This window comes from Martes martes (assembly GCF_963455335.1).
Source record: "Martes martes genome assembly, chromosome: 15".
NCBI classification, from domain to species: domain Eukaryota; kingdom Metazoa; phylum Chordata; class Mammalia; order Carnivora; family Mustelidae; genus Martes; species Martes martes.
In genome coordinates this window covers 48,326,124-48,351,340 of record NC_137903.1, presented here as the reverse complement: position 1 = coordinate 48,351,340, position 25,217 = coordinate 48,326,124, and the positions used below count along the sequence as shown (strand labels likewise).

General features: G+C 43.7%; 1 protein-coding gene across 3 annotated transcripts in view; it reads left to right on the top strand.

Moving 5' to 3' along the window:
* The window catches only part of LOC308355754 (uncharacterized protein C1orf21), a 223,211-nt gene that overhangs the window by 172,688 nt on the left and 25,306 nt on the right, over positions 1 to 25,217 (top strand). For all 3 annotated transcript variants that reach the window (XM_080824201.1, XM_080824202.1, XM_080824200.1), the window contains exon 4: positions 17,899 to 17,975. In XM_080824201.1, coding sequence (XP_080680327.1) covers positions 17,899 to 17,975 — 77 coding nt within the window. The remainder of the gene's footprint in view (positions 1 to 17,898; positions 17,976 to 25,217) is intronic.

Below are 25,217 nucleotides of genomic sequence, written 5' to 3'. Positions count from 1 at the left end.
AATTAAAAAAAAAACAAACCCTGTGGTGAGAAGACAGAGAGAGGTGGATAAACAGATGAGCTGAGGCACTAGAGCAAGAACAGTGAGGGGGAAGCTGGTTCCACACAGGAGGCTGAGGACGTCAGTCATCATGGTGGCTTTTTGGGGGGATGGGGGGGGATTGCCTTTCTCCACAAGGCTGACAAACTGTACCATGCCACTTTGAGTTGCTTCTGCAACTCCTCAGGTTCTAGTCTCTGGATGGATTTGGAGCTGTTCTAATGATAAAGGAGCAGGGGACCAGGTGGTGTTCATTAATTTGGACGAGAAAGCAGCACTGTCTGTGCCCTTGTCTCCCATCTCCCTCCGCAGCCATCATTAAATGGAAGCGTGAGAATTTTGCAGAGCGGGGTTGAAAGTCCTGTGGTACACAGATTAGCTCAAATCTCTTCTTGCCCCACATTTTGTTGGAAGCTGGACTTCCCTCTTCTGTGGAAGGTTAAACCAAAAACAACTCTACTTCATTTCCAGATTACAGTGTCCTTTCAAAGAAAATCCCTAAAGAGACACCTGCCTGATTTGGAGGAGAAATAATAGAACTTCCTGCAAGACAGAATTGTGATAGAAGCTAGTCGTGGCCAATTGTGGCCAATTGTGGCCAAAAGCCAATCGTGGCTTTTTTGGTGACTGGGACCGGGACGACAAAACAGTGAGCTAGGGGTGGAGGAGGATCCCGTGTCATCCGCTCAGGAAGAAGTCACCATGCTGTGGAGAGGACATGACATAGCTGTTTGTCCTAGGAGCTGAGCCGAAGGAAGTCAGGAATTTCAGCTCCCTTAACCCAGTTTTTTAAAAAGCATCACGATGACAGGTCAGCCTCGTCCATTTAAAGCATTCCACTGGACTGTAGTTTCCTCTTGATCACATATAAAGAGTATTTATTTAAGGAAAAGGTTGTCAATGATGTAAGGTCCCCTTACTTTGGTCGTGAACACCTGTCCCAAGCCTAGAACAAGGACCAGGTAGAGATGACAAACAAATCTAAAACCAAATTGTTTATGATTTTAGAGAGAGAGACACTAACTCTCTGGGGGGAGAAAAGGTTTGATTGATACTATTTGCCAATTTCCGTCATGCAGTTACTCCCACAAGGGCTGATTTCAAACTACCAACCACAGAATTCTTGCATATTTAACAACTGGCTCTCCTAGTCAGGGCCGGCTCCAGCATACCACTGTACGTCTGACTGGCCGGTAGAAATAGCCTTTTTTAAAGACTTAAGTTGGAGTGGTTGCCAGAGGCGGGAGGGTAGAAGGCACACAACATGGGTGAAGGGGGTCCAGAGGTCCAAACTTGCAGTTACACGATAAATAAGTTATGGGGGTGTGAAGTACGGCATGGTGACTGTAGTTAATAATCCTATATTACCTATTTGAAACTTGTTAGGAGAGTAGACTCAACCGCAGTTCTCATCACAAGAAAAAAAAATTTTTGCATCTATCTATGGTGTTAAATGTTACTTAGACTTACTGTGGCGATCATTTTGCGATATAGACAAATGTTCAATCATTGTGTTGTACCCCTGAAAACTAATTTAATGTTATGTCAATTCTACCTCAATTTTTTTAAAGGTTTTATTTATTTATTTGACAGAGAGAGAGCACAAGCAGGGGGAGCAGTAGACAGAGGCAAAGGGAGACGTAGACTCTCTGCTGAGCAGGGACCCAGATGCGGGACTCGATCCCAGAACCCTGGCTTAACCAGCTGAGCCACCCAGGTGCCCCTCTACCTCCGTTTTTAAAAATGTAATTTGAATGCCTTTGGGAGGGGTACTCACTGCTGGCTGTCCTTATCAGTCATACCTGGTGCCTCTGCTCCCTGTTGCTCACTCAAGGTGCCATCAGCTAGTCACACGGCTCGCCTGGCCTTGAGTTGCTTTGGTCTGGGAGGTACAGATGCTGTTTTTCACCAGTGGCCATGGGGTTCTGCCTGTGTCTTTGAAACTGGGTTTCTTCCAGGCTTCTCGTCTCACCTTCTGTTGTTGAAACACAAAGCAGGTGATAAAAATTATGTGGACTGCTCTTACTCTCACCCTCTTTAATTTATATAGATATTGGGTTTTTTAAGAATGAACAATATTGGGACACCTGGGTGGGTTAAGCCCCTGCCTTCGGCTCAGGTCGTGATCCTGGGGTCCAGAGATCGAGCCCTGCATCAGGCTCCCTGCTCAGAGCGGGGCCTGCTTGTCCCTCTCCCTCTGCCCTCCTCCCAACCCCCATCATGCTTTCTCTCTCCCACTGTCTCTAAAAGAAAACAAAACAAAACAAAAAGAATGCACAATATTTATTGAAAGAGATGATATGCCAGTGCATGGTTCCTGCCCCCCTTTGGCCAATAACTCTCTGACCTTGGGCAACTCAGAAAATGTCTCAGAGCCACCGTTTCCTTAATGGTTTCCTTAATGTTCTCATCTGTGAATGCTTGCCTCATGCTGTTGTCGTGAGGCTCAAATAATAAAAAGTTCGAATTATAACAATAACAGCAATTGCTGACATCTGTTGGGCTCTTACCACACGGCAGGGCCCGTGCGTGGCCGTTGGTCTGTACTAACGTAATGAATGCCCACAGGTCCTGGTGTGGTGTCTGGCACCTGCCAGGGGTGTTCAGTGATAGCCATTATGTTGACTTGTTACTGTTTTTGCAATTATAAGAACCCACGGTGATAAAGAATCAAAAGCTATGTTTCTCTATTGTCAGATAATCACAGGGGCGTCAGTTACATACATACCTAATGGCCTCGTATAAGAAACAGATTAAACACGGTTAGATGTGTACTTGAGGAGTTTATCTTCTGGAACAATGACTCTGGGAGACAATAGGGACTTGGGCAAGCACATCAGCATACGTACAAGTTGTTCTGCATAGTTTCACTGCCCTCGGAATGTTTCCTACCAAATGACCGTTGGACAACAGATGGGGCCCTCCACATTGGTGAGATTTCATTTCAAGATTCCCCTTGAGAGATGGGATAAAGTCTCTAATATTTCTATTGAGTTTTATCAGGAAACCTTGCACGGTGGTAAAGGTACCCTTTCCGTTGTATTCACACGAGAAGTTTTCACTGTGTTGTGGTATTTCCCAGAATACAAGCAGGATTTTTTTTTTTTTTAAGTCCCTGAGAAAAGTGGCTGCACCTTCTGTATGAATCACATGGGATGGGACATTCTTGGTCCTTTGAACACAAAGTTTAAGGGAAACGTTAGTCTAAAACACTGGCTTTCGTCAGTGAGCCCTTGAAGGGCTTCCCGAGAGGGACCTGCTGACAGCATTCGTGTCTGTTTCTAAATGAGAAAAAAAAAATACCATTCTAATTTAGTAATATTTCTGTGCGTCATCAGAACGGCCTTTTTAACAGTTTACGCTGAAAGAATAATGCAGGAAGTGCTGAAGAACACGGAGATCACCACTCCTAACCTGGGTATTGATGACTTGGAATAAACACCCAAGACAGCTGCCTACGGAAATTCAGCCGGCCTTGTATGTCACCAAGTCGGAAGTAAAGATAATATGCCTTGAGAACATGAGAAACTCAAAAAGTGGGTGACTGCTGGTGAGAACACTGAGGTGGGGTACACCTGGGACGTTTATGTTGACGAGACATGAATGTGGGAAAAGTAATTTTTCTGAAGTCTTATAATTTTGTACACAATATGCGGTTTTAAATATTTGTGTAGCTGAATTAATATTTATTGTAAGTCCGTCGCCTGAAGGTTTTGACTGCATTCCAGAAGGATGGATGATATATTTAAGCTTGCCGGGACGCGTCTCTGAGGATCTTGTCTTTGGAGGAACGGGGATCGTCCCGTGTTTAGGACTGTGTGGTTCATCAGGGCTCGTAGACGTGGGGTCTAACATGGTCTTCTCTCTGTGCCGGCTCTGCCCTCCCCCCCACCCCCCGGCCTTGGACTCAGGTAGGGAAAGACTGACTGTCCCTTCAGGTGAGAGGCAAAGGAGAAGGGAACAAGCAAGCTGTGAAGACGGGTTTGCCTGGTAGGATCTCGAGCGAGAAGGATGGAGAAAATGGGATCAGACGTTCAGGAACCACTTGACGTAAGGCAGACTCACCAAACTGAAGCCTGTCGTACCGCTGATAAGCCCCTCACTGGAAAGTCTCCTTAAAGAACCTCGAAGAGATGAGAAACGCCAGTGGCGGAGAACATAGATCACAGGCTCTTAGCTTTTCTCCCCTGCTTGATTGTCAGGCCGCCCAAGCGGGGCCCAGGCCCAGTAAGGGGTCAGCTCAGAAGTCTTATGGGAGGGTGTACACCAGCCGTGAAGGCAGACGTGGAAGAAGATGAGTATGGGGGCTTTTCTAGAAAGCTTCTAAAAAGACTGAGGAGGTGAGCAAATAAAGACACTCCTGGTTAAACACAACCCATTACAGCATTTCTGGATGATTGTGTTTGCAAAGTGTAGAATGAAGATATTTCTAGCAGCCCATTTCCCCCAAGGAGTGGGGGGCAGGGGACGTGGGGGAAAAACAGTGCTTACCTTTTATTGCCTAAGTACCATATTTTATTTTAAAGAGCTTTTTCAGCCCAAATGCTAGTTAGAACCAACCAGTCTTTTTTTCCTAGCCTTGGGCTAAAAGTTACATCAATAATGGAACAAGGCCACATTTGATTATTGACTGTCAAGACTGTGTACAGAAATCCAGTGACTGACTCGGCATTGTAAAATAATCCTGCCGTGACGGGATTGACACTTGTATTCGCTAGAAAGCCTGAGGGCACTGTTAAAACATCGACTTCCTTCATTTACACCGACTTCTGGTGGGAGAGGTGGCAGAAGGGTATAAAAGAAAATGTATGGGGAGGGAGCTAAATTTAGAATTAGCCCGGACTAATCCTAGAAGGGATGGAGAAATAATCAGAGATAAAAGAAATCTGTTCTTCTCCACTAGTCAAAACTTAGAACTCCCGTGTGTGAAAACGTAAAAGGATCTTTTTAAACACACCTTTTAAAAAGAGAAATCCGTGCAACAGAGAATGTGTATGTTTTGTAAATATGTCCAGTAATATAAAAGAAAAAACTTTCTTCCATGCAGAGAGCTCACAGGCAGAATAAAAGATGTGGTCTCCTGCCAAGTCGACACTGGACGAAAGGCAGGCTAATCCCTGTTTCCCTGAGATCCTTGAAAAAGGCCCTAACAGGGAAGACTTTCTTGCCTGTTGAGCCACAGGATTGTAAAGGTTGACTCTGGCATTGCCACAGGGTCCTGGAAAAAGTGAAATCAGGGTGATTAGCGAAGGAGTGAGGGAGTGTTCCTTGTGCTCCTGGATCCAGTCAGGCCTGCCTGACCTCAGATCCGCTCTTGTGAGGTAAACCAGTATGTCCCAGGCATTCAGGCAGGTGGTCTCTCCAGGGCCCTCACCAGTCAGCTTCTCCACGAATGTTGGTTTAGTCACACGGAGGGACTGTGGTAAGTAAAGGCTGTGGTCTCAAAAGTAGTTGCATTCTAATGTATCCATTCAGAAAGACTACATTTTCTCTCTCTCTCTCTTTTTTTTTTTTTTAAAGATTTTATTTATTTATTTGACAGACAGAGATCCCAAGTAGGCAGAGAGGCAGGCAGAGAGAGAGGAGGAAGCAAGCTCCCCGCTGAGCAGAGAGCCCGATGTGGGGCTCGATCCCAGGACCCTGGGATCATGACCTGAGCCGAAGGCAGAGGCTTTAACGCACTGGGCCACCCAGATGCCCCTACGTTTTCTCTTAATTCTGACTATTCAGGCCATCTGGGTATAGGCCCTGAAGCTTACATTTCATTCCCTTCAAGAAATGCACCTCTGCCCAGCCCCATTTCTGCTTAATAGCCGTGTCACCTTTCCTTTGCTTGCCCAGAAAGATACCTTCCCTTGGAGTCGACCCGCCCATTACACATACATAGCAAAGAAAAAAAAAAAAAAACAATTTTTTTTGAAATCTGTATTTCACCCTTTTAATAAGTAACCCCAAAGTTCCTTTATTCTCCATTTGGCCACCACCATTTCCTTGTGTCAGCTCAGCCGAAAACCTGGCTGTTGTCCTTGACTTAACCTTGTCCTCTTCCAGCCCGGTACGTTCAGATGACCTCAGATTTCATCAGCACTTTTACTTCTAGAAGTATAGATACAAGCGGTATGTATATATATATTTATTTTATTTTACAGATATTTGGATTTAAATGATATGTAAGTGCTGTATTTAGTATTTGGGGGTTTTCTTCCTCTGACATTTGTAATTGCTCCCTGAAGGTGGGGGTCTCCTTTATCTTTTTCTTGTCTCCCTCAAAGGAAAGCAAGGTGCTCACCATGCAGTGGGCACTCGGGAATTTTTGTGGCCACTCTCAAACCCATTTGCTCATCCTTATTTCCGGGGTAACTATCTTATCAACACAAGCTATGTCTGTGATGCTCTTCCTGCCCAACTTCCATCTCTGAAACATTTTGCCAGAAGGTTCATAAACTTCTTCAGTAGTTCCTCCTTGTTTCCGAAGAAAACCCAGTGTCCAAGCATGAGCCCTCCACCCCTGCCCACCTCACGTCATCTCTCATATGCCCCCCACCCCCGGCACCTCAGGCTCTCCCAGGCTCTCCCAGGCTCTCTGTGGTTCCAAGTACTTGCCAAGTTCTCTCCTATCCCTGTCAGAGTGTACATTCTTCCTCCTTCCAGACCCATCCCTGCCTGGTTCGCTCTCCAGGAACCTTCCCTGACCTCCTCCTCAGAGTTAAGTGTCATCTCAAGCGCTTCTACCACACATACGTTTACCGTTTCCAAGCATCAGTTCACACTCTCTGATTTTTTAGTGGATGAGGATGATATCGCCAACTCTCTAGCACAGTCTGGTGCACAAGAACCATTAAACATTGATTTAGTGAAGGATGGACCATTAGGTTTCTCTACTATGGTTTTCCACTAGTACTTGTCAATCCATGTTTCTTTCCCTATGTACCTTTTCATTGTGGGCCATGGGACTGGTTTGTCCTGATAAGACTGAGTTTTGCAGATGTGAGATGCCGAGTTCTTCACTAAGAAAAGGTAGAGGCAAGAATGACCCTTTCCCCCAAGATGTCCACATCCTAATTCCTGGAACTTGTCAATATGGTACCTTACATGGGACTTTGCAGATGTGATTACATTAAGGGTCCTGACATAGAGAAATTATCCAGGGGGGCCCAGTAGCATCACAAGGATCCTTCTAAGAGGAATGTAGGAGGATCAGATTGGAAGAAGAAGGTATAAGAATGGAAGCAGAGCTCAAAGAAGAGAGATGCTAAGCTCTGACTTTGAATATGGAAAAAAGGAGACTTGAGCAAAGGTGGTTAATTTCTAGAAGCTGGAAAAGTCAAGGAAACATTCTAAAAATCTGTAAGTCTGTGGTAATTTGTTAAGTGGCTGTAGGAAGCCAATATAGATTTGGTACCTTGATATATAATAGTGCTCTAACAAACACCTATAAATGTGGAGGGGCTTTGGAACTGGAAAGTGGACAGAGACTAGAATTCCAAGAAGCATGGTAGAAAAAGCCTAGCTTGCCTTGAACAGTTAGTAGAAATATGGATATGGAAGAGTCTGCTGGTGAGGTCTCAGAAAAAAAGTGAAGACCATGATGAAGAAAACCCGTATCTCTTAGAGAACGTAAGACTTCACAAACCCACTGTTGGTAGAAATACAGACGTGAAAGTTACCACTGGCAAGTTTCCAGTTAGAAACTGGAGGAAAGGGGCGCATGGGTGGCTCAGTGTGTTAAGCCTCTGCCTTTGGCTCAGGTCATGATCTCAGGGTCCTGGGGTGGAGCCCCGCATCGGGCTCTCTGCTCAGCGGGGAGCCTGCTTCTCCCCTCTCTCTGCCTGCCTCTCTGCCTAATTGCAATGTCTCTCTGTCAAATAAATTAAATAAAATATTTTTTTAAAAAAGAAACTGGAGGAAAAGTGACACTTGTCATATGCCAAACACATAGTGAATCATGTCCTACAAGGATGTGGAAAGCAGAACTTGTAAACAATGAACTTGAATATTTAGCTGAGAAGATTTCTTAGCAGAGTGTTGAAATCACCACGTAGTTTCTTCTTGCTACCGATGGTAAAATGGGGGAGCAAAGAGATAAATTGAAGGAAGAATTGTTGATCAAAAAGGAGCCAGGACTTGTTGATTTGGGAAATTCTTAGCCTGTCCAGATTGCAAAAGATGCTAAAACTAGGAGATTCGCTCTCAGGAACATGTGCTCTGGAAAGAAGGCCAAGGGTGTGGCTGAACAATCTTATGCTAATCCCTGGAAAAAATTAAAAGGTCAGACTATTCAGTCCCACGGATGACTCTCTGAGTAAGATGAGGCGTGTATTCCCTCAACCATCCCAGCAGAAGCCAGAAACAGAGATGGGAGCATCTAGGAAATCTCCGTGGAAGGGCCTCCTGGGTAACGAAGTGAAGCCCCAAGACATCCACAGGGGGCCCATGGCGTTCTTGAGAAGGTGACACCAGCAGAAAGACTGCAGTTTGAACTGGAAGCGACAGCAAGAGGGTGAAATGGAAGAAATGGGTGTCAGGCCCCCAAACTTGTGCAGGCAGGAAACAAGCTGATAAAGGGGCTGAGCTACAAACATGTTGCTGTCCTTCAAGAAAAAGGAAGAATGACCACAAGTCTGGAGCCGCAGGTCCAGAGATCGGAGTCTTATCCCACCGAGGATTATTATCAGGCCTTGAAAGCTCATGGAGTTTGCCCAGTCGGATTTTGCAATTGCTTGGAACAAGTAACTCTTTTTTTTTTTTTCCTTCCGTTTCTCGCTGGTTGAGTAGGAAGCCCTCTGCTGTCCTCTTACGCCTGCCCCACCAGTGTATTTTGTGAGCAGGTCCCTTGATTTCTAGTTCACACGTTCACAGATGGAGACCAGTTCTGCCCTAGGAGGGATTAGACCCAAAATCTCACTCATATCTAATTTATTTAGGTAATGAAGTTTAGGGACTTCCAAGCTGATATGACTTGGCTAATGCTTGAGACTTGGGTTGATGCTGTAGTGGGCTGATTTGGGGGTACCTTGAGGTGGACCTGTTTTGTGTGTGGGAGAGTCCTGAATATTCCGTATGAAGCCAGGCAGACACGGTGGTAGGCCAGAAAAAACCCGCCCCCAGAGATGTCCACATCCTAAACCATGGAACCTGTAAATATGGCACCTTACCTGGGAAAAGGGACTTTACAGGTGTGATTAAATCAAGGATCTAGACATGGAGAGATTTTCTTGATTTGAGCAGGCCCAGTATAATCCCAAAGATCCTTTCAGGAGGGAGCTGGGAGAATCAGAGTTAGAAAAAGAAGACGTTAAGGACAGACCAGAGGTCAGAGAGGGGTGAAGGTGCTACAGTACTGCTTTGAAGATGGACCATGAGCCCGCGAGCGAGCGTAGGTGCCGTGTAGAAGCCGAGAAGGGCAAGGAAACGGTGTCTCTCCTAGACCTCCAGATGGAAGGCAGCCCTGCAATTGTTTTCAGACTTCTGGCCTCCGGAAGTATAAGAAAATAAATGTGTGTGGTTTTAAGCCCCACGTGTGTGTTGACTTGCTACGGGAGCAGAGGAAACCGATGGCGCAGATTTCCTGGGCACTGGCAAATTTGAAATTAAAAAAGAGTTGTGGGTGTGTCCGGTGAGTTCCGGAAGGCTGGAGCCTGATTTCTTGGCTGGCTTCTACAGCACAATGAGTGCGAGAAAAACATCGTGCCTGTAAGAAAACCTGGATCATTTAACTTTTTTGTTTTCAGCTTTGACACGGACAGTTTCTTCAACTTAGATAAACTTGTCGAGATTTCTGTTCATCAAAGGGAACATTTAGCAACTCTGCGTAAATGGTGACTTTTTATTTGCTAAAATATTAAAGACATAATGAGTGATACATCTCTTCATTCTCATATTTTATTAGCTTTGATCGAATATACTTTGATTTTTCTGACTATATTTTTACCCACCAGAAAAATCTGTGACAAAGCACGTTTATTTTGTGCTCAAGAGCTCTTAAATGCGGTCTTTTAGGGAGCACCATCCATGGATAGTTGAACTCCTAAAGCCTTTGATTTTGTTACTATGGATGACAGTGAATATGTTTGACATTTCTATGTGTTTTGTTTTATTTGGTGGTTGGAGAGAAGTGGGAAATGGAAAATTCAAGAAGTGTGTGAGCATGGGTGTAGGTGTGGACGTAGGTGCAGTTTTCTGGGGTATAAACCGCAGATTTTGTCTCTGTTTCCCTCTTCATGTGTCCACCTGGCACTTAGCCTGATTCACTAACGCTTATCCACTACAGTCAGCTAACCTCGTAGTTTCAGCTTTGTCTTGAAATCTAAACCCAAATTTTAGCCCAATCTAAACTTTCAGTATTTCAGTTTCTTCCATATTTATGCAAATTACACATAATTTAGTTCGAGTAAGATACTTGACACAGTTGTACATCTGATTATTCAGAAAAAAAGATTTCTGTGATTAACGTTAGGTAGTTCTGTGATCAAGAAAACGTACTTAAAAAAAAAAATGAGCATCGTGATGGTCATTCGGACTATTCATAAATATTCCAGTGTTGCTCTTTTTAAGCACATACTAGGATTATACGTTCTCCATTCTCTTGAATTTCCGTGTAGTTCTCTGAGTTGCTTTGGCCCATAAACACGAGCACTTAATTATTGCTCTGCTGTAGCGTCGCCTCCTCTGCTGTGATGATTGTGACAGCAGGTGCCAACACGGGGCTTCCATTAGCCTGAGTCCGTGAGGGGTTAGGATGAGCAGAGCCCCGCCTCAGCTTGTGCAAGACATATAGCATGTGCAAGACATAAAGTTGTATTTTATTGAACCACCGGTATTGGGATTGTTTTTTTACTATAGTATGATCTCCCCGGTTCAAAGTGACAAAGCGTCTCGGGCAAAAACTGAATATGGTTCTTCCAGATTAGTTCATTGTCTGGGTATATATGTAATACTTCTTTGAAAAACTCAGAGATACATCATTTTCTGGAAAACATCCTCGACTTAAAATTCTCCGTGTAATTTGACATTATAGAGAGCTTGTTACTTTTAATTACTGACTTAACTGGCATAGTGACTTAATGACTTTGTTTTAGATTTGTTGGTACACAACTAAATCTGTTCCAAGCAATTTCTTGCAACTCTGTTTACTTTTTAAAGATTATTTTAAATGTTTACAATCTACCTCAAGGGACAACTGCACAAAATATATTAGGTCTTTAGAACTCATTTGACCCCACCCTTAACATTTGCTTGATAGAAAAGGAGGTACAAGGCTATATTTTAATTTATAGAAAAAGAATTGCCATAAAGCTGATACTTTCCATGCCAACTTCATCACTACTAAATTCTAACAAAATACTAATAATTCTGATAATTTCCCTGGATAGGTAATTTATAAATGGAAGTACTGAGTTCATGAAATTATGAAGATATAGGTCGATCCAAGTCAACAGTTGCATCTAGTGGCTTGGGCCTTGCTGTCTGTTAATAACCAGAAATTCTGGTAGAGTGAATATGTCACCATCCTTCAGAAGACAGAAGCTTAAAATTCCTTTATATTTGAAGAAAGTGGTATCTTATCCCACTAATGCCACATGAGAAATGCCATATAAAACATCAAATGAGGTTGTGGAGGCTTTTTCTTTTCAATTTTATTTATTTATTTGAGAGAGAGAATGAGCAGGGAGAGCAGCAGAAGGAGGGAAGAAGCAGACTCCCCGCTGAGCAGGGATCCCGATGCGGGGCTCCATCCCTGAACCCCGAGATCACGACCTGAGCTGAAGGCAGATGCTTAACCAGCTGAGCCACCCAGGCACCTCGAGGTTGTTTTCTTAGAGAGTGCATCCTATGGGTTACTCCCTCAAAGTTGGAATGACTACTCGTGTATTTTATAGCTCATGTCTTCCTATTTTAAAGATGTGTGTACCCCCCATCTCCTAATTGTAGTTAAATTATTTACTTTTCTAGTTCTCATGTACTTTCTGAAATGCAGTGGTTAAAATTACATACACACACACACGCACACACGCGCACACACACGCACGCACAGAGTCGGTGTGTAGGGGGAACCCTTTGCAAATTCCTATTTAGTGCTTTTGCGTCTTTCCTCTGCGCCGATCCCTCACTGGCAGTCCCAGAGGCAAGTCCTCCAAGCCCCACTACTTTTCTCTAGGCCTCCAGCTTCCTGCATCCATCCGGCCCCTGGGATTTCTTTATAAGACCGAACTTCCTCCTGTTGGGCTCAGAAAAAGAGACTGAGATTTCTCCCCGCGTTTCCAGCCCAGAAGGAGCTCAGGGAGCCTCACGGGGCTACAGCTTCCAGATCTGCGTAGACTCGGTAGAACGACACCGGCAAAGGAGTGATGGGAGAAAAGAAGTTCCGTCCCTCGCCAACGGGGGGGGGGGCGGGCAGCTTTCCGCTGTCACAGTGCGTCCCCCTTCCGAATTCAGGGGGGGTGGGGCGCCTGGCCCGCTCAGTGGGTGACGCGTGCCACTCTTGATCTTGGGTTGTGAGTTAGGGCCTCACACTGGGTGTAGAGATTACATAAAAATAAAGTCTTCAAAAAAAAAAAAAGAAAAGAAAAAAGAATTGAGGGGAGGTTTTGGGGGGATTTCTTCAAGAAGCTATCAGTTTCTCTTAGGGGTCCTGACTTTCCCTGCGGGAGGTGCCACCCAGGGACTGGGGAGCGGCCACATAAATATGGCTGGTTTGACTTTCTCCGTCCTCAGAGAAACTAAGAGAATGGTAAGTCTACTCTAGACACTGACAAGCCTGTTCTGTTCATCAAGAGGGAGACTGACTCCAAGCAAAGGAGTTATTTAATTTGCTGTTTAAATAAACCTGTCATTACCTGGCTTTAGTTTCCAAATATTTTTGAGAAGTGGATGCTTTTTTTTCAACTGATAAAACTAAGTATAAACCAAGTTAAAGGGGGTGCTCCTCTAGGATTCTTACTTTATATGCAGATTCCTTGGGACACCTGGGGGGGATCCGTCGGTTAAGCATCTGACTTGATTTCAGCTCAGTTCTGGATCTCCGATCATGAGTTCCAGCCCTGTGTTGGGCTCCACACCGGGTATGGAACCTACTTAAAATAAAATGAAATGCAGATTCTTAGGCCTCAATCCCAGAGACACGTACCCAGGAAATCTTGGGTAGGGCCTGGGAATCTGTATTTTAACAAACATCCCAGAGGACTCTGATACCAAAATGGATGGATCATGAAAAACACTGCTCTGCAAACTGCTTCCTGGGGGCTTGTCCAATGGCTTTGTCTTAGTCCCACTTGGTTCCAGTTTATTTTAGGTACTAGTTTGTAAGTGTCAAATACCAATAAAATCGGTTTTTCTGCCAAGGAAAATGATAACTTAGTTACTGCTTCCATCATCAACCAGATTCTCTGTTCCTATTTCTGGAGCACCCCAGACATGGCATGACTCTGGCTCTGTGTTTGGTCTTCTCCATCTGAGGCTCCCATTAGCCTCATCTTGTGAGTCCTTCTGGTTTTCTCTGTGTATTTGCTTGTTTCTTTGCCTTTTCTTTTTAAGCAGATCTCTGTAAACCTCCCCTTCCCCAACAAACAAACAAGAAGTTAAGTGATGTTTATAAGGAAATAGAAAACTAACTTCTTGAGGCAAGTAAAGCTAACTGGTAAGCATGCTCCCACGTGGCAAGGTGTTAGGTGTTCTGAGGGACACAAAGAACAAATCCACATAAATCATATTTTTAAGAATAAATAAAGCCCACATGAGACACCCTCAAATGGCAATAATCGAAAAGACACTATCAAGTGTTGGCGGGGTTGTGGAGAAACTCAAACGATCCTGCATCCCAAGTGAGAATGTAGAATGGTGCAGCCACTTTGGAAAACAGGTTGGCGATATCTCAAATTGTTAAATATATACTTAGCATATAATCTAGCAATCCCACTTCTAGGAACCTGCCCAAGAGAAATGACGATATGTGTTCACACAAAGACTTACATATATCTGAGTGTTCCTAGCAGGATTATTCATAATATCCTAACTTGAAGTAACCCAGATGTCCATCAAGTAGTGAATGTATGAACAAAATACAATATACCCATACACTAGAATATTATTTAGCAATTAAAATAAGTGAAATACTGAAAGATGCTACAATATCAGTGAACCTCAGAAACATTATGCTAAGTGAAAAGTGCCAGACCCCAAAGGCTATGTGTTCTAAGATTCCATTTTCTATGAATCTATAAAAGGCAAATTTGTAGAAACAGAAAGCAGATTTGTGGTTGCCTGGGGCTTACAGAGAGGAGAGCAGACCTGTAAATGGATTGAGGAAACTTTTTAGGATAATAGAACTGTTCAAAATTGGATTGTGGTAATAATCGTACAGTTGTGTTAATTTACTAAAATCACTTAATCATACACTTATAATGGACTTTTATGGAATGTAAATTTTACCTCAATAAAGTGGTTCTTTATTAATTTTATTTATTTATTTATTTATTTATTTTAATAAAGCATATAGCAAATTAAATAATTGATAGTTCTTTTCTCTGCAAAGGAAATCGAGAGACACTAGTCAAACTGTGGCCTACAACAAACAGTCTCAGGATGTCCTCAAGCTCGTTTTCGTGACCGTACTAAGAAGCAATTTGCCTTTTTTGCCGTGTTGACATCTGCACCGATGGTGCAAAAACAAGAGCGGATGAAACTGCTGGTGTCCCAGCACAAATCAAGGCAGTGGCACCAAACCTTATAGTCGTTGTATTCACCCCTTCCCCCCCCCCCGCCCCCTGTGCACTTACAGTGGAAGCATACATTCCATTTTCACTGAAGAATGTCCTTGATGAAGCAGTCAATTTTATTTAATTTTATTAAGTCCTGTGCCTTGGGTACAGAGCCTTTTAATAGTCTATGTGATAAAATGGCATTTCTTCTGCACACCGAGGTAAGATGGTCATTTCAAGGAAAAGTACTTGTGTGGTTGACTGAGTTGCAGGCTGAAAGAGTGGTTATTTTTATGGAACACCATCTCTACTTTAGAAAAAAATTCCTGACAGACAAATTATGGATATGCAGACTTGGGTATTTGGCAAACATTGTCTCAAGAATAAATGATGAGAAACGGTCACTTCAAAGAAAAAAAAATGGCACAATGTGTTGCTAGTTATAGAATTCAAACATTAAACCAGAATTAGAATTTTGGAAAATTTTGTACCACCATGAGCTTGACAGCTTCTGGCAAGATTTTCCTAATGAGATTGATGATGATTTTAACAAATGGGTTTGTTTGTTTTTTTCATATTGTACAAGGAAATGTGTCAAAATTTGGAGAATATGGCAAAGGGGTCTTGATCCTAAAGTGTTTGAGAACTGCTGGCCTAGTGGCTATAGCATGGCTTCTGGGGCCATTATGCTTTGGTCCAAATCCCGCCACTATCACTTACCACCTGTGTGGTCTCAGGTAAATGCCTCAGCCTTCTCATCTATACAATAGGAATAAAAATGGTACCTATCTCAGAAAGACATTGTGGACATAAGAATGAGCTAATATATGTAAATATTTGTGAACATTAAAATGAGTTCATACATGGAAATCACTTAGAATAGGGCCTGATTTATATAGTAAGCGATCACCGAGCTGTTATTGTGATCTTGGCGAGTGGTAATTTGTAAAAACAAATACATCATACATACATAATCAATAGAAATCTTTCTGTAATTATATATACTTCCTTATTTTTTGTAACTGGGAAATCTGAAGGTGACATCCCCTCCCCGTGCCTCTACCGCATCTTCGGTCCTCCCAATTCTTGGCAGTGCACGCCTGTGCGCATGCGCGGAGGGATGGCTTGTCCTGGGCCCGAGTACCACCCCCCCCCACAACCACTGAGCCCCGTTGTTTGGGGTTTCCTTCTCTTCCTAGCAACCACACACAGTGTTTTTAAGGAAGATGCGGTGAGGCAATGTAATTACCGGTTCATACATTGACTGGAAACAGAATACAATTGTGTATCGTTTGCAGTCGTAAAGTTAGAGGCCTCATTCCTACCTCAGCAATGTTTACGGTTAGCGTCAATCAATCAATCAATCAATAACAAAATCACAATGTATCCTTTAGGCTCAGTGTTTGGGAATTTATGTGAATAGAGAAAAAGCATAAGGCTCTGTCCTGGGTCCATTTTCGGTGATTAATCCAAGCAGACAGGAAGTTTCAGGGGGAAAAAAAATGACTAACTCGGAACCTCCCTCCGCGGTCCTTCAGGGAGACTACGTTGAAGCTATTTTTATCTCTCACTGTTGAAAAGAAGCTCATCCTCTGCTGACCTTGTTCGTTCGCGCCACCAGTATACGCTGCGTAACTCCCATGAGTGTCGGGCCCCAGCGAGGCGCGGAGGCCCTGCGGGTAAAGAGGCGACTGGGCCTTGCCCTCCTGGAGCTGCTTTGTGAAAGCTGAGGTAGTTCATCTGTTGTTCCCCGGCTGTGTCAGCAGAAGGAACGGTATACATTTTATGCCGTTTAAAAGTGTGTGGAAATACTCTTCGGTTTAGCGTGAGGCAAAGAAGGTAGGATCGCAGACGAATCGTAATGATTGTTTCTTTTCCTGGAAGATCACAAACATAAATTACCCTGTATTTTGGAGTCCTGACGATATACAGATAAGCTCCCCTAAGAGCGTGTAAATCATCAGAGGTTCCCTGGTTTAAATGGCTTCTGCTGTCCTGACAGAAATAGGAACTCTCGAAAAAGGTCATTCGGGGACCATCTGTTTTAGGCGCCATCACTCTGCATGTGGTAAGAGCAGTGGGTTGGCCCACAGGAGTCTTTATTCGTTGCCCTCGCCTGGGCCTTTAATTATTGCTACATGTCAGGTTCCTTGAGTGGATACAGTCACCTGTTATAAATAGGTTTAGAATAGTCTGTCCTTTCATTTCGGGGGTTGTTTTCAGAGCAAATTATAAAGCATCCTGAATATTTTTTAAAGATAATATTGTATAAATATAGAGCAGCACTGTTATTGAGAGAGTATACCCACTGATATGCTTGCAGTTTTTTAAAAGATTTTATTTATTTGAGAGAGAGAGAGAGAGAGCCAAGCAGCAGAGGTGGGGGGGGGGGCAGAGGGAGAATCAGACCCCCCACTGAGCAGACAGCCCGATGCGGGGCTCGATCCCAGGACCCTGAGATCATGACCTGAGCCACTGACTGAGCAACTGACTGAGCCACCCAAGCTTTCCAATATACTTGAACGTTAAGATTGGAAAGTGTTTCTTTCCCATGAGGCTGGTAAACTGGGAATAAGAAATCAGATCAGATTAAAAGCCAAAGAAGTGCTTCCTGAGTATAAGTTAGTATTGGATGTTATGAATTCAGTTAAATTCAGTCTCAGTATTTGTTATGGGTGGAATAAATTAATTAATGTTAATCATGTTCTTGTCTCTGTCACTGCCAGGGCCTTGTGCAAACTTTCACGTCTCCCTAACCACAGTTGACTAAAAAAAACAAAATGCACTAAAGTCTGTTAACCTGAGCACATAAACAATGTCTGTAATTACAGTACTGCTGCTCTTTGGGACTAGAATCTTCTGTTCCTGATTCCCTTACTATTTTTTCCTAGAAACACCTAAACATCAAATATTAGTTGCACATAATTTTCTAAAAATAGTTATAGCTGTTGTAAAGCTAACCCTTTTTTCCTGACAGTGTTCCCTGTTAAAATGCTGGGCAGTTTCACCATACAGCGTGACCTCTTTGCAGGGATTTTTTCCTTGGGAAGTGACCGGCTGTGGAGGGTCTCAAACAGCTCTAACATTCTGTGATGACAGTTCATACTGCTGCTTAATTGCTGATTCTCACCTTGTCTCTTACATATGTGTTTATGTTTTTCAGGAAAAAAGTGCCAGTTCAAACGTAAGACTTAAAACTAATAAAGAGATTCCAGGATTAGTTCATCAACCCAGAGCAAAGTAAGTTCTAGTTCTTATTTTTCTTTATGTTGTTTTTAAAGCCATTAATGTCTTCAGAGTGAGCTCAGTTTTGCCTGCCAGGTAACCAGGACGTATTGTAAAGCTTCAGTGAATTGAAACAGTGTGGTTTGGTCTAATGGAACAGCATGGGGAGTCCCAAAACAGACCCGCAGTAAATGACAGCACTGACATTTCAGATCAGTTAGAAGAAAATAAAGCAGAATATCTTTATGACCATGGGGTAGGAGAATTTTGAGTAAGTCACAAAAGATATAGAACTTAAGAAAAATGATTCATTAATATGGCTGCATTAAAGTTAAGAACTTCCATTTATCAAAATTTACTGTGGTAGCGTAAAAGGAAATGGTGGAATATATCTATATATTTAGTTATATTAGCGTACATTATATTAGCATATTAGTGACAAGAGTTGGGTTTCAGAATATGTAAGCTTCCCCTATAAATCAGTAAGTACAAAACAGAGAGCTCATAGAAAAAGAGGCTGAAGATGTGAACAACCATTTCACTACAGAGGAAACTTGAAGAGCTTATTGTGTCTCGGGAAAATACCATTTTGCACCACAAGATTGGCAAAAATTTAGTAGAAGTCTGACCGTGCAAATGGTTGACCAGGATGTTGAACAAAGGGAACCCTTCACTCCAGTGGAAGCATAAACCCGTACAATTACTTTGGAAAACAATTTGTATTTTCTAATAAAATCATGCCCAGACATACCTTGCCCTCCAACAACTCCCCTCTCAGGTGTGTAGCCTAGAAAATCCTGACGCATGCGCGCCAGCAGACCAGTCCATAGCAGGATTGTTTCCATGAGCTCCAAAGGCTCTTGAACATCCTTGAACAAAACCCGAACATCTTTCAGAAATATAATGGATGACCAAAAACTGAGGCGTATTCTTAGGATAGGAGTTGTACATATCGGTGAAAATGGAAGACCTATGACTGTGCATATAAAGATGGCGGACTGTCACGAAGGTAAGATTGTGCGCTGAAGGAAGTAGTAGCACCTGCCTACGTGTAGTTTCACTTATGTGAAGTTCAAAAACAGGCAGAACGAATCAGTAGGTAATACAAATGTGTGATTAAACAAAAGGACAAGCGAGGAAATGGAAAGGCGTTAAACTGAAAAGAGTGGTTCTTTCTCACTGGGTGGAAGACAATGGAACCAGGGGTTCTGTTTCTTAACCTGAGTGGTGATTACATGGGTGTTCCTTTCATTGTTATGACTTAAGACTGTACAAATAACATTGTATGTTTTCCATGGGTTATGCATTGCACGATTAAAAAGTTAAGGAGAATAATGAGTATTTTTCTAGATTGTTCTAGAACTGAACCTGTCTTGGCAATAAAACGCCCTATGTGTGGCTTTGAAGCTGTCTCCCCTTTCCTTCAAAGTGGCTCTGTTTTCCCGAGGCTAGAAATCTCTTTTGTGGTGTTGCACCTAAATAAGAACAAATTCTGAGGGTGCCGATTACCCTAGTGCAGCTGGTGGTCACGCCCGCCCCCAAAATAAACCTGTTACGTCGATGCCATAGTAGTTCCATAAATCCAGGTCATAAGCAGAAAAAGTTGTGTTACGTCTGGTTCTTCCCAGGAAATGAAGACAAAAATAACGGAGGTCAAACTAGTCACTTTCCCCTGGCTCGGTGTCTCTGGTGGTGCTGTAGGTGGCTAGGACTCTACCAGTGGTGAATGAGCTCAGGGATTTAATTGTTTACTTTCAAAGAAAACTGCGGCATTTTAAAATCCACTTACCATTTACACTGACAGTGGGATGGTAAAACCGATTTTTGCACCCTTAGGGACCCGTTATGCCTTAATTACAACCTACCCCACCCCGCCAGCCCGGCCACGTCCACTTCAGCGGTAACCACTTTTATCTACCCTAATTTTTTTTTAAAGATTTTATTGACTTATTTATTTATTTGACAGACAGAGATCACAAATAGGCAGAGAGGCAGGCAGAGAGAGAGAAAGGAGGAAGCAGGCTCCCTGCTGAGCAGAGAGCCTGATCTGGGGCTCAATCCCAGGACCCTGAGATCATCACCTGAGCTGAAGGCGGAGGCTTTAACCCTCTGAACCACCCAGGAGCCCCTATCTACCCTAATTTTATCTGCCTGTGAGGGACAACAGGTATCTGACGATAGAACAAGTCATCTTTTCATTTAAGCCATTCGATACATACTTTTTTAAAAAGATTTTATTTATTTCTGTTAGAGAGAGAGAGAGCGCGAGCAGGGGGAGCAGTAGGCAGAGGCAGAGGGAGAAGCAGACTCCCCGCTGAGCAGGGAGCCTGATGTCGGGCTCAATCCCAGGACCCTGGGATCATGACCTGAGCTGAAGGCAGATGCTCAACCAACGGAGCTACCCAGGCGCCCCCCGATATATGCTATTTTTTAAATGCCTCCCTTATCACTGAGTTCTAAGGAGGGGCTGCATTAAGGAGAATTTCTTCCTTCCTTTGGTGTAAATACTTCCGGAATTTACACACACTGAAGCAGCACGCTTTGCAGACCGGCCTGTGCTGAGGCTTTCAGAGAAGTTGATTAAACTGGTTCATGTGTTTACATTAAAGTTAGGAAGAAAATCCTCTGTTGTGTGTGTGTGTTAAACTATGAGTCAGAACCTTGGGTTACTGGAATTCCGCTACAGAATCTTCCTGGAAGGCCATGAGGGGTGAGTGGTATTTTCCTCCTTACTGACACAGAAGATAGGGAAACTCTCATTTATTCTGCAGTGTAGAACACAAAGTAACGAGTTTCTTTTCCCCAGAAGTGGAAGGGCAATCCCATATGTGGTAACGGGATTTATTAATAATACAGGTAGACAGGTAGTAAAAGGCAGATGATCTTCACGCTTTCATTTGCTGTAACGTGCAGAGCACATTCTTACTTTGTGATCTCAGGCCAGTGACCTAATGTCACTGGGCTTCAGTTTTCCCCGATCAAAAGGAAGGAGAAGAGTCTTCTTCCTAAATGAAATAATCTACGCCCGGTGCCTATCACAGTATCTGCTGCTTGGTAAGAAGACCTTAACGGTTAGGGGCGCCTGGGTGGCTCCGTCGGTTAAGCCTCTGCCTTCAGCTCAGGTCATGATCCCGGGGTCCTGGGATCAAGTCCGAGCCCCACGTCCGGTTCTCTGCTCAGCGGGGAGTCTGCTTCTGTCTCTCCCTCTGCCTGCTGCTCCCCCTGCTTGTGCTCTCTCTCTCTCTCTGTCAAATAAATAAAACATTAAAAAAAAAAAAAAAAGAATGCCTCAACTGTTAGAAATAGCCCAAATGCCCTTTAACAGGAAATTGGGTAAAGAACCTCACCGCCTTCTCACAGTGGAACATTAGCCATGAGAACAGACGCACGGCAGCAGCACATAGTGCTGGATGGCCCCGAGCAACGTAATACCAGAAGAAAAGTGCAGGTCCTGAAAGATGGCGCAGAGCATGACACACTCCTCATAAAGTTGAAAACAACTGGATAAATCAGCTGCTTTATAAAACACATATGCAGTAAAGCCTATAAAAGGGGTGGGGGGGATCTTGGTTCCCTGGTGTTGGGGGAAACACGCCTTGGTGGGAAGTGAGGTAGCTCTAGGTTGTTGTCAATGTCCTAGCACTTGTTTTTTGTTGTAGTTTCATAAATGCTTTTTATACTATTTAAAAAAATAAATTTTTACTAAATAGAAGTGAGCCGTGCATGAACTGCTAGCAAAGGTGTGTCGTGATGTGGGGATTAGGGTGAAGCCACTTCCCCCAAGGTCCCATTGAGCAATGGTGACGATAGTTATGAAAGAAAGAACTGTGTTCAAGCCAAGATTTGCCAGGAACGCCCTGAGTGATTGCATTTTATTTTTGCAAGTGAAGTATTAGGGAGTCAGGACCTTGCCTTCTGATACTTTTGTGGCTTAGGTTTTTATTATCTGGAACCTGTCTTTTTTTAAGTCACTGAAAAATGAAAGCTGTACCCCTTTTAGCTCTCAAGCTCATTTTGCCCACCGTTTCGTTCCTTTGATTACTTGTCATTAAGATTCCATATGAGGGGGCACTTGGATGGCTCAGTGGGTTAAGCCTCTGCCTTCGGCTCAGGTCATGATCTCAGGGTCCTGGGATCGAGCCCCGCATCGGGCTCTCTGCTCAGCGGGGAGCCTGCTTTCCCCTCTCTCTCTCTGCCTGCCTCTCTGCCTACTTGATATCTTTCTCTCTCTGTCAAGTAAATAAATAAAATCTTAAAAACAAAAAAGATTCCATATGACTGTCATCCCCCGTCTCACAAAGCTAAGGAATCACAGTGGGAAGAGCCTTTGGATGATTCAGGATTAACTCACAAGAGCTCTTCTAGCACCAACCGGGGACAGAGGAAGTGCTGGGGGGGAGGAGGGAGCACTGTGATTTCCCCGGCTGAATTCATTAGAGAGAAAGAGGAATTACTGAGATTGTTAAGTCTTATCAGTTCAATCAAGTACCAACCTACAGGCTTTTGTAAAAGATTTTTAGATCTAATTAATCTTAGCATCAAATAGTCATACTTTATAAACTGAATCGTAAACAATTTAGTTATCCGTTTCTGTTATCTTGAGGAAAGGTAGAAAGGCCAGTGGGCCTTTTTCCTCCCTCACCACGTACGGTCACCAAAGTGTGCGTCAGAAAGGGTTTCAGTCAGGATGGAGTTGTTACCTATGGACTGCTTCTCACAACGCAGTTGGGACTCTTGAAGGTAAAAACTAATATTAATGACATTGTGTTGATAGAGCTTCTACATGAGAAGAGAACATCCATGTTTCTCTAGGCAGGAGTCCGTGCAGGTGGGGTAATTTATTTACCCACCCCTCCCACCCCCCCCCCGCGGAGTAACAGTGCTGCCTCTGTCCCTGTTGAAGGGACTTCAGGGCTTGTCTGTGAAACAAATCCACAGAGAACAGAGAGGAGCGGATGTTGGCGGGTTACGCCATCCTGAAGATGGCGTGCAGGCGGCAAGGGCCTCCTGTGGGCCTTTGTGCCATCTGCCACACTTCCGGGGATGCTGGAGCTTATCGGAAAGAGCTCATTTGGTGCATCAGGATTTGATAATAAATAAGTCAACTTTCCATTAGTCTTTTCCGGCTAACACAGTCCACATGCTGTCTGTGGCGAGATCGTGAATCCGTCTGGCGGAAGACATGACTTGGTAGGTTTTGAAATGAGGCAGAGGCGGGCAGGGACGTTCTGATGCTCTTACCCAAAGCCAAAGCAGGCAGCGTGTCTGGATCAGTGCGGTGTCATGGTGGAGATGCACCGACTGAAAGCCATTTGCCTTGGTTTGGTTAGAATTGTTTCTCAGAGGGCACACATGAGAAAGAAAATGGTAGAGTGGGCTTCCCAGCCATAGTACCCTCTGCCCCTGGAGTGAGGCTGCTGTTTGGTTCAGGATTCAGGCGGGGTCGCAGATACACAGTCTTGTCTAATGAATTCTGGGTTACATGGCTTTTGTTCAGTTTGCTTTAATCAAGGAATGCTTTAAAAAAAAAAAATGGTTAGAAACTATGTAGTTAAACTACACAAAACTGGAACCACTAAGATGTTTGCGCTTGCTCACTATATATGCGTCTTAAGGTCCTCACCATTATCTTTGGTGTCAGTCTCCTGATATGGACCCCAGAGCTCTGCATTCTTTCTTTCTTTTCTCTTTCTTTCTTTCTTTATTTATTTATGTAATCTCTATACCCAACGTGGGGCTCGAACTCATGACCCCAAGATCAAGAGTCAGATGCTCCCCTGACTGAGCCAGCCAGGTGCCCCCGAGCTCTGCATTCTTCATCCCAGGGATGGCAGACACATTTGCAGAATCGCTTTTACTTAAGACTAATCATTTTGTTAGTCTGGTATGCATATGTATGAGTACTAACCAAACATCCCTGTTTTCTTGTTGTGCTCATTCAATTAAGGAGTTAATGGAAGTTAGTAATAATCCCAGAATATCAGTGCCGGCCGGGACCTCAGAGACCAGCCTGATGGTTTTAGAGATGAGGATCTGACGCCTGTACCTCATCTGTCCCAACATACTGAACTACCTCTGGGAGGAGTCATGAATCGCAAAATAAAATAGGGACACTTGGCCAACTGATTAAATATTTATTGCCCTTCTGTTATTTGCAAGGCAATATACGTTAAAAACTCTACCCTGAAAGTTTTCACGGTGAACGTCAAATCCTAAACATGCCATTTTTAGGAGGTCTCTTGGAATTTCCTAGGAAAACTAATAGATATATGGTTCATCTATAGTAAGATATGTGTGCGTGCGTGCATGTGTGTCTGCGTGGATGTAGATATTAGGGTCTATCTGTGTCTATCTGTCTTCATGCCTTTTCTCTCTGGGACCCAGAGCTGTCCAGCAACCTCATTTGCAGAGAGTGTGACCAGGAATGGGGGGCCGGGTGGGGGGATGCCCAGAACGTGTCTGAGCAGCCGTGGTGACTGCCAGGATATGCCTGTTGCACACTCACAAGAACCGCCCCCCCCCCCCCCACGCAAGCTCTCCCTCAGAGCCTGTTTACACTGACTTTAGACACAACTCTAACAGACCTGGATGGGCTAAGCGTGGAGAAACAGCAGCTGGGAAGGAAACGGGAAGAGAACCAATACCTTCTCTGACAAGAAGAAAGAGGGGAAAAGTTCAAAGCAGGCAGAGTACAAAACCTGCAGTTTAAAGCCACTTTGCTGAAGGAGAGCCAGCTCTCCCCATCTCAGAGGCTCCGGGGTGGGGGAGGTCCCGCTATTACAGAGGGGGATTGTGATTTAAGATCATGGGAGTGGCCGCTAGTCATTAAGTGAAAGTTAAATAAGGTTTGTGATAGATCCTCTATTAAAGTTAGAAGATTTGCATCCAAAGTGGCTTGAATAGTAAATGTTTTGGCACTTAAAGGAGTAAAACCATGGGGAATCTGGAAAAACTCCAGTATGCAAAAGTGGCTTTTCCGCCCAGCCAGAGAGGAGAGGGGACTGTTTTAATATATTCTCATCATCACAGTTTCTGGCCCCCTTTTAACCTGCAACCAGGGAGGGAGTGTTTCTGAAACAGGACTTTTACCTCACTTGAATTATCATATAAAAGACAAGAAAAATTATATGATGTGTGTGAAAGCTGATTGCTGATATCAGATAGTTTATCATTTCCCTTTTATATCCAAACTGATGTCATGGTGCTCCCGGTATTAAATCTTGGTTTTCCACGCAGGGGAAAACGCTCGAGCCCCAA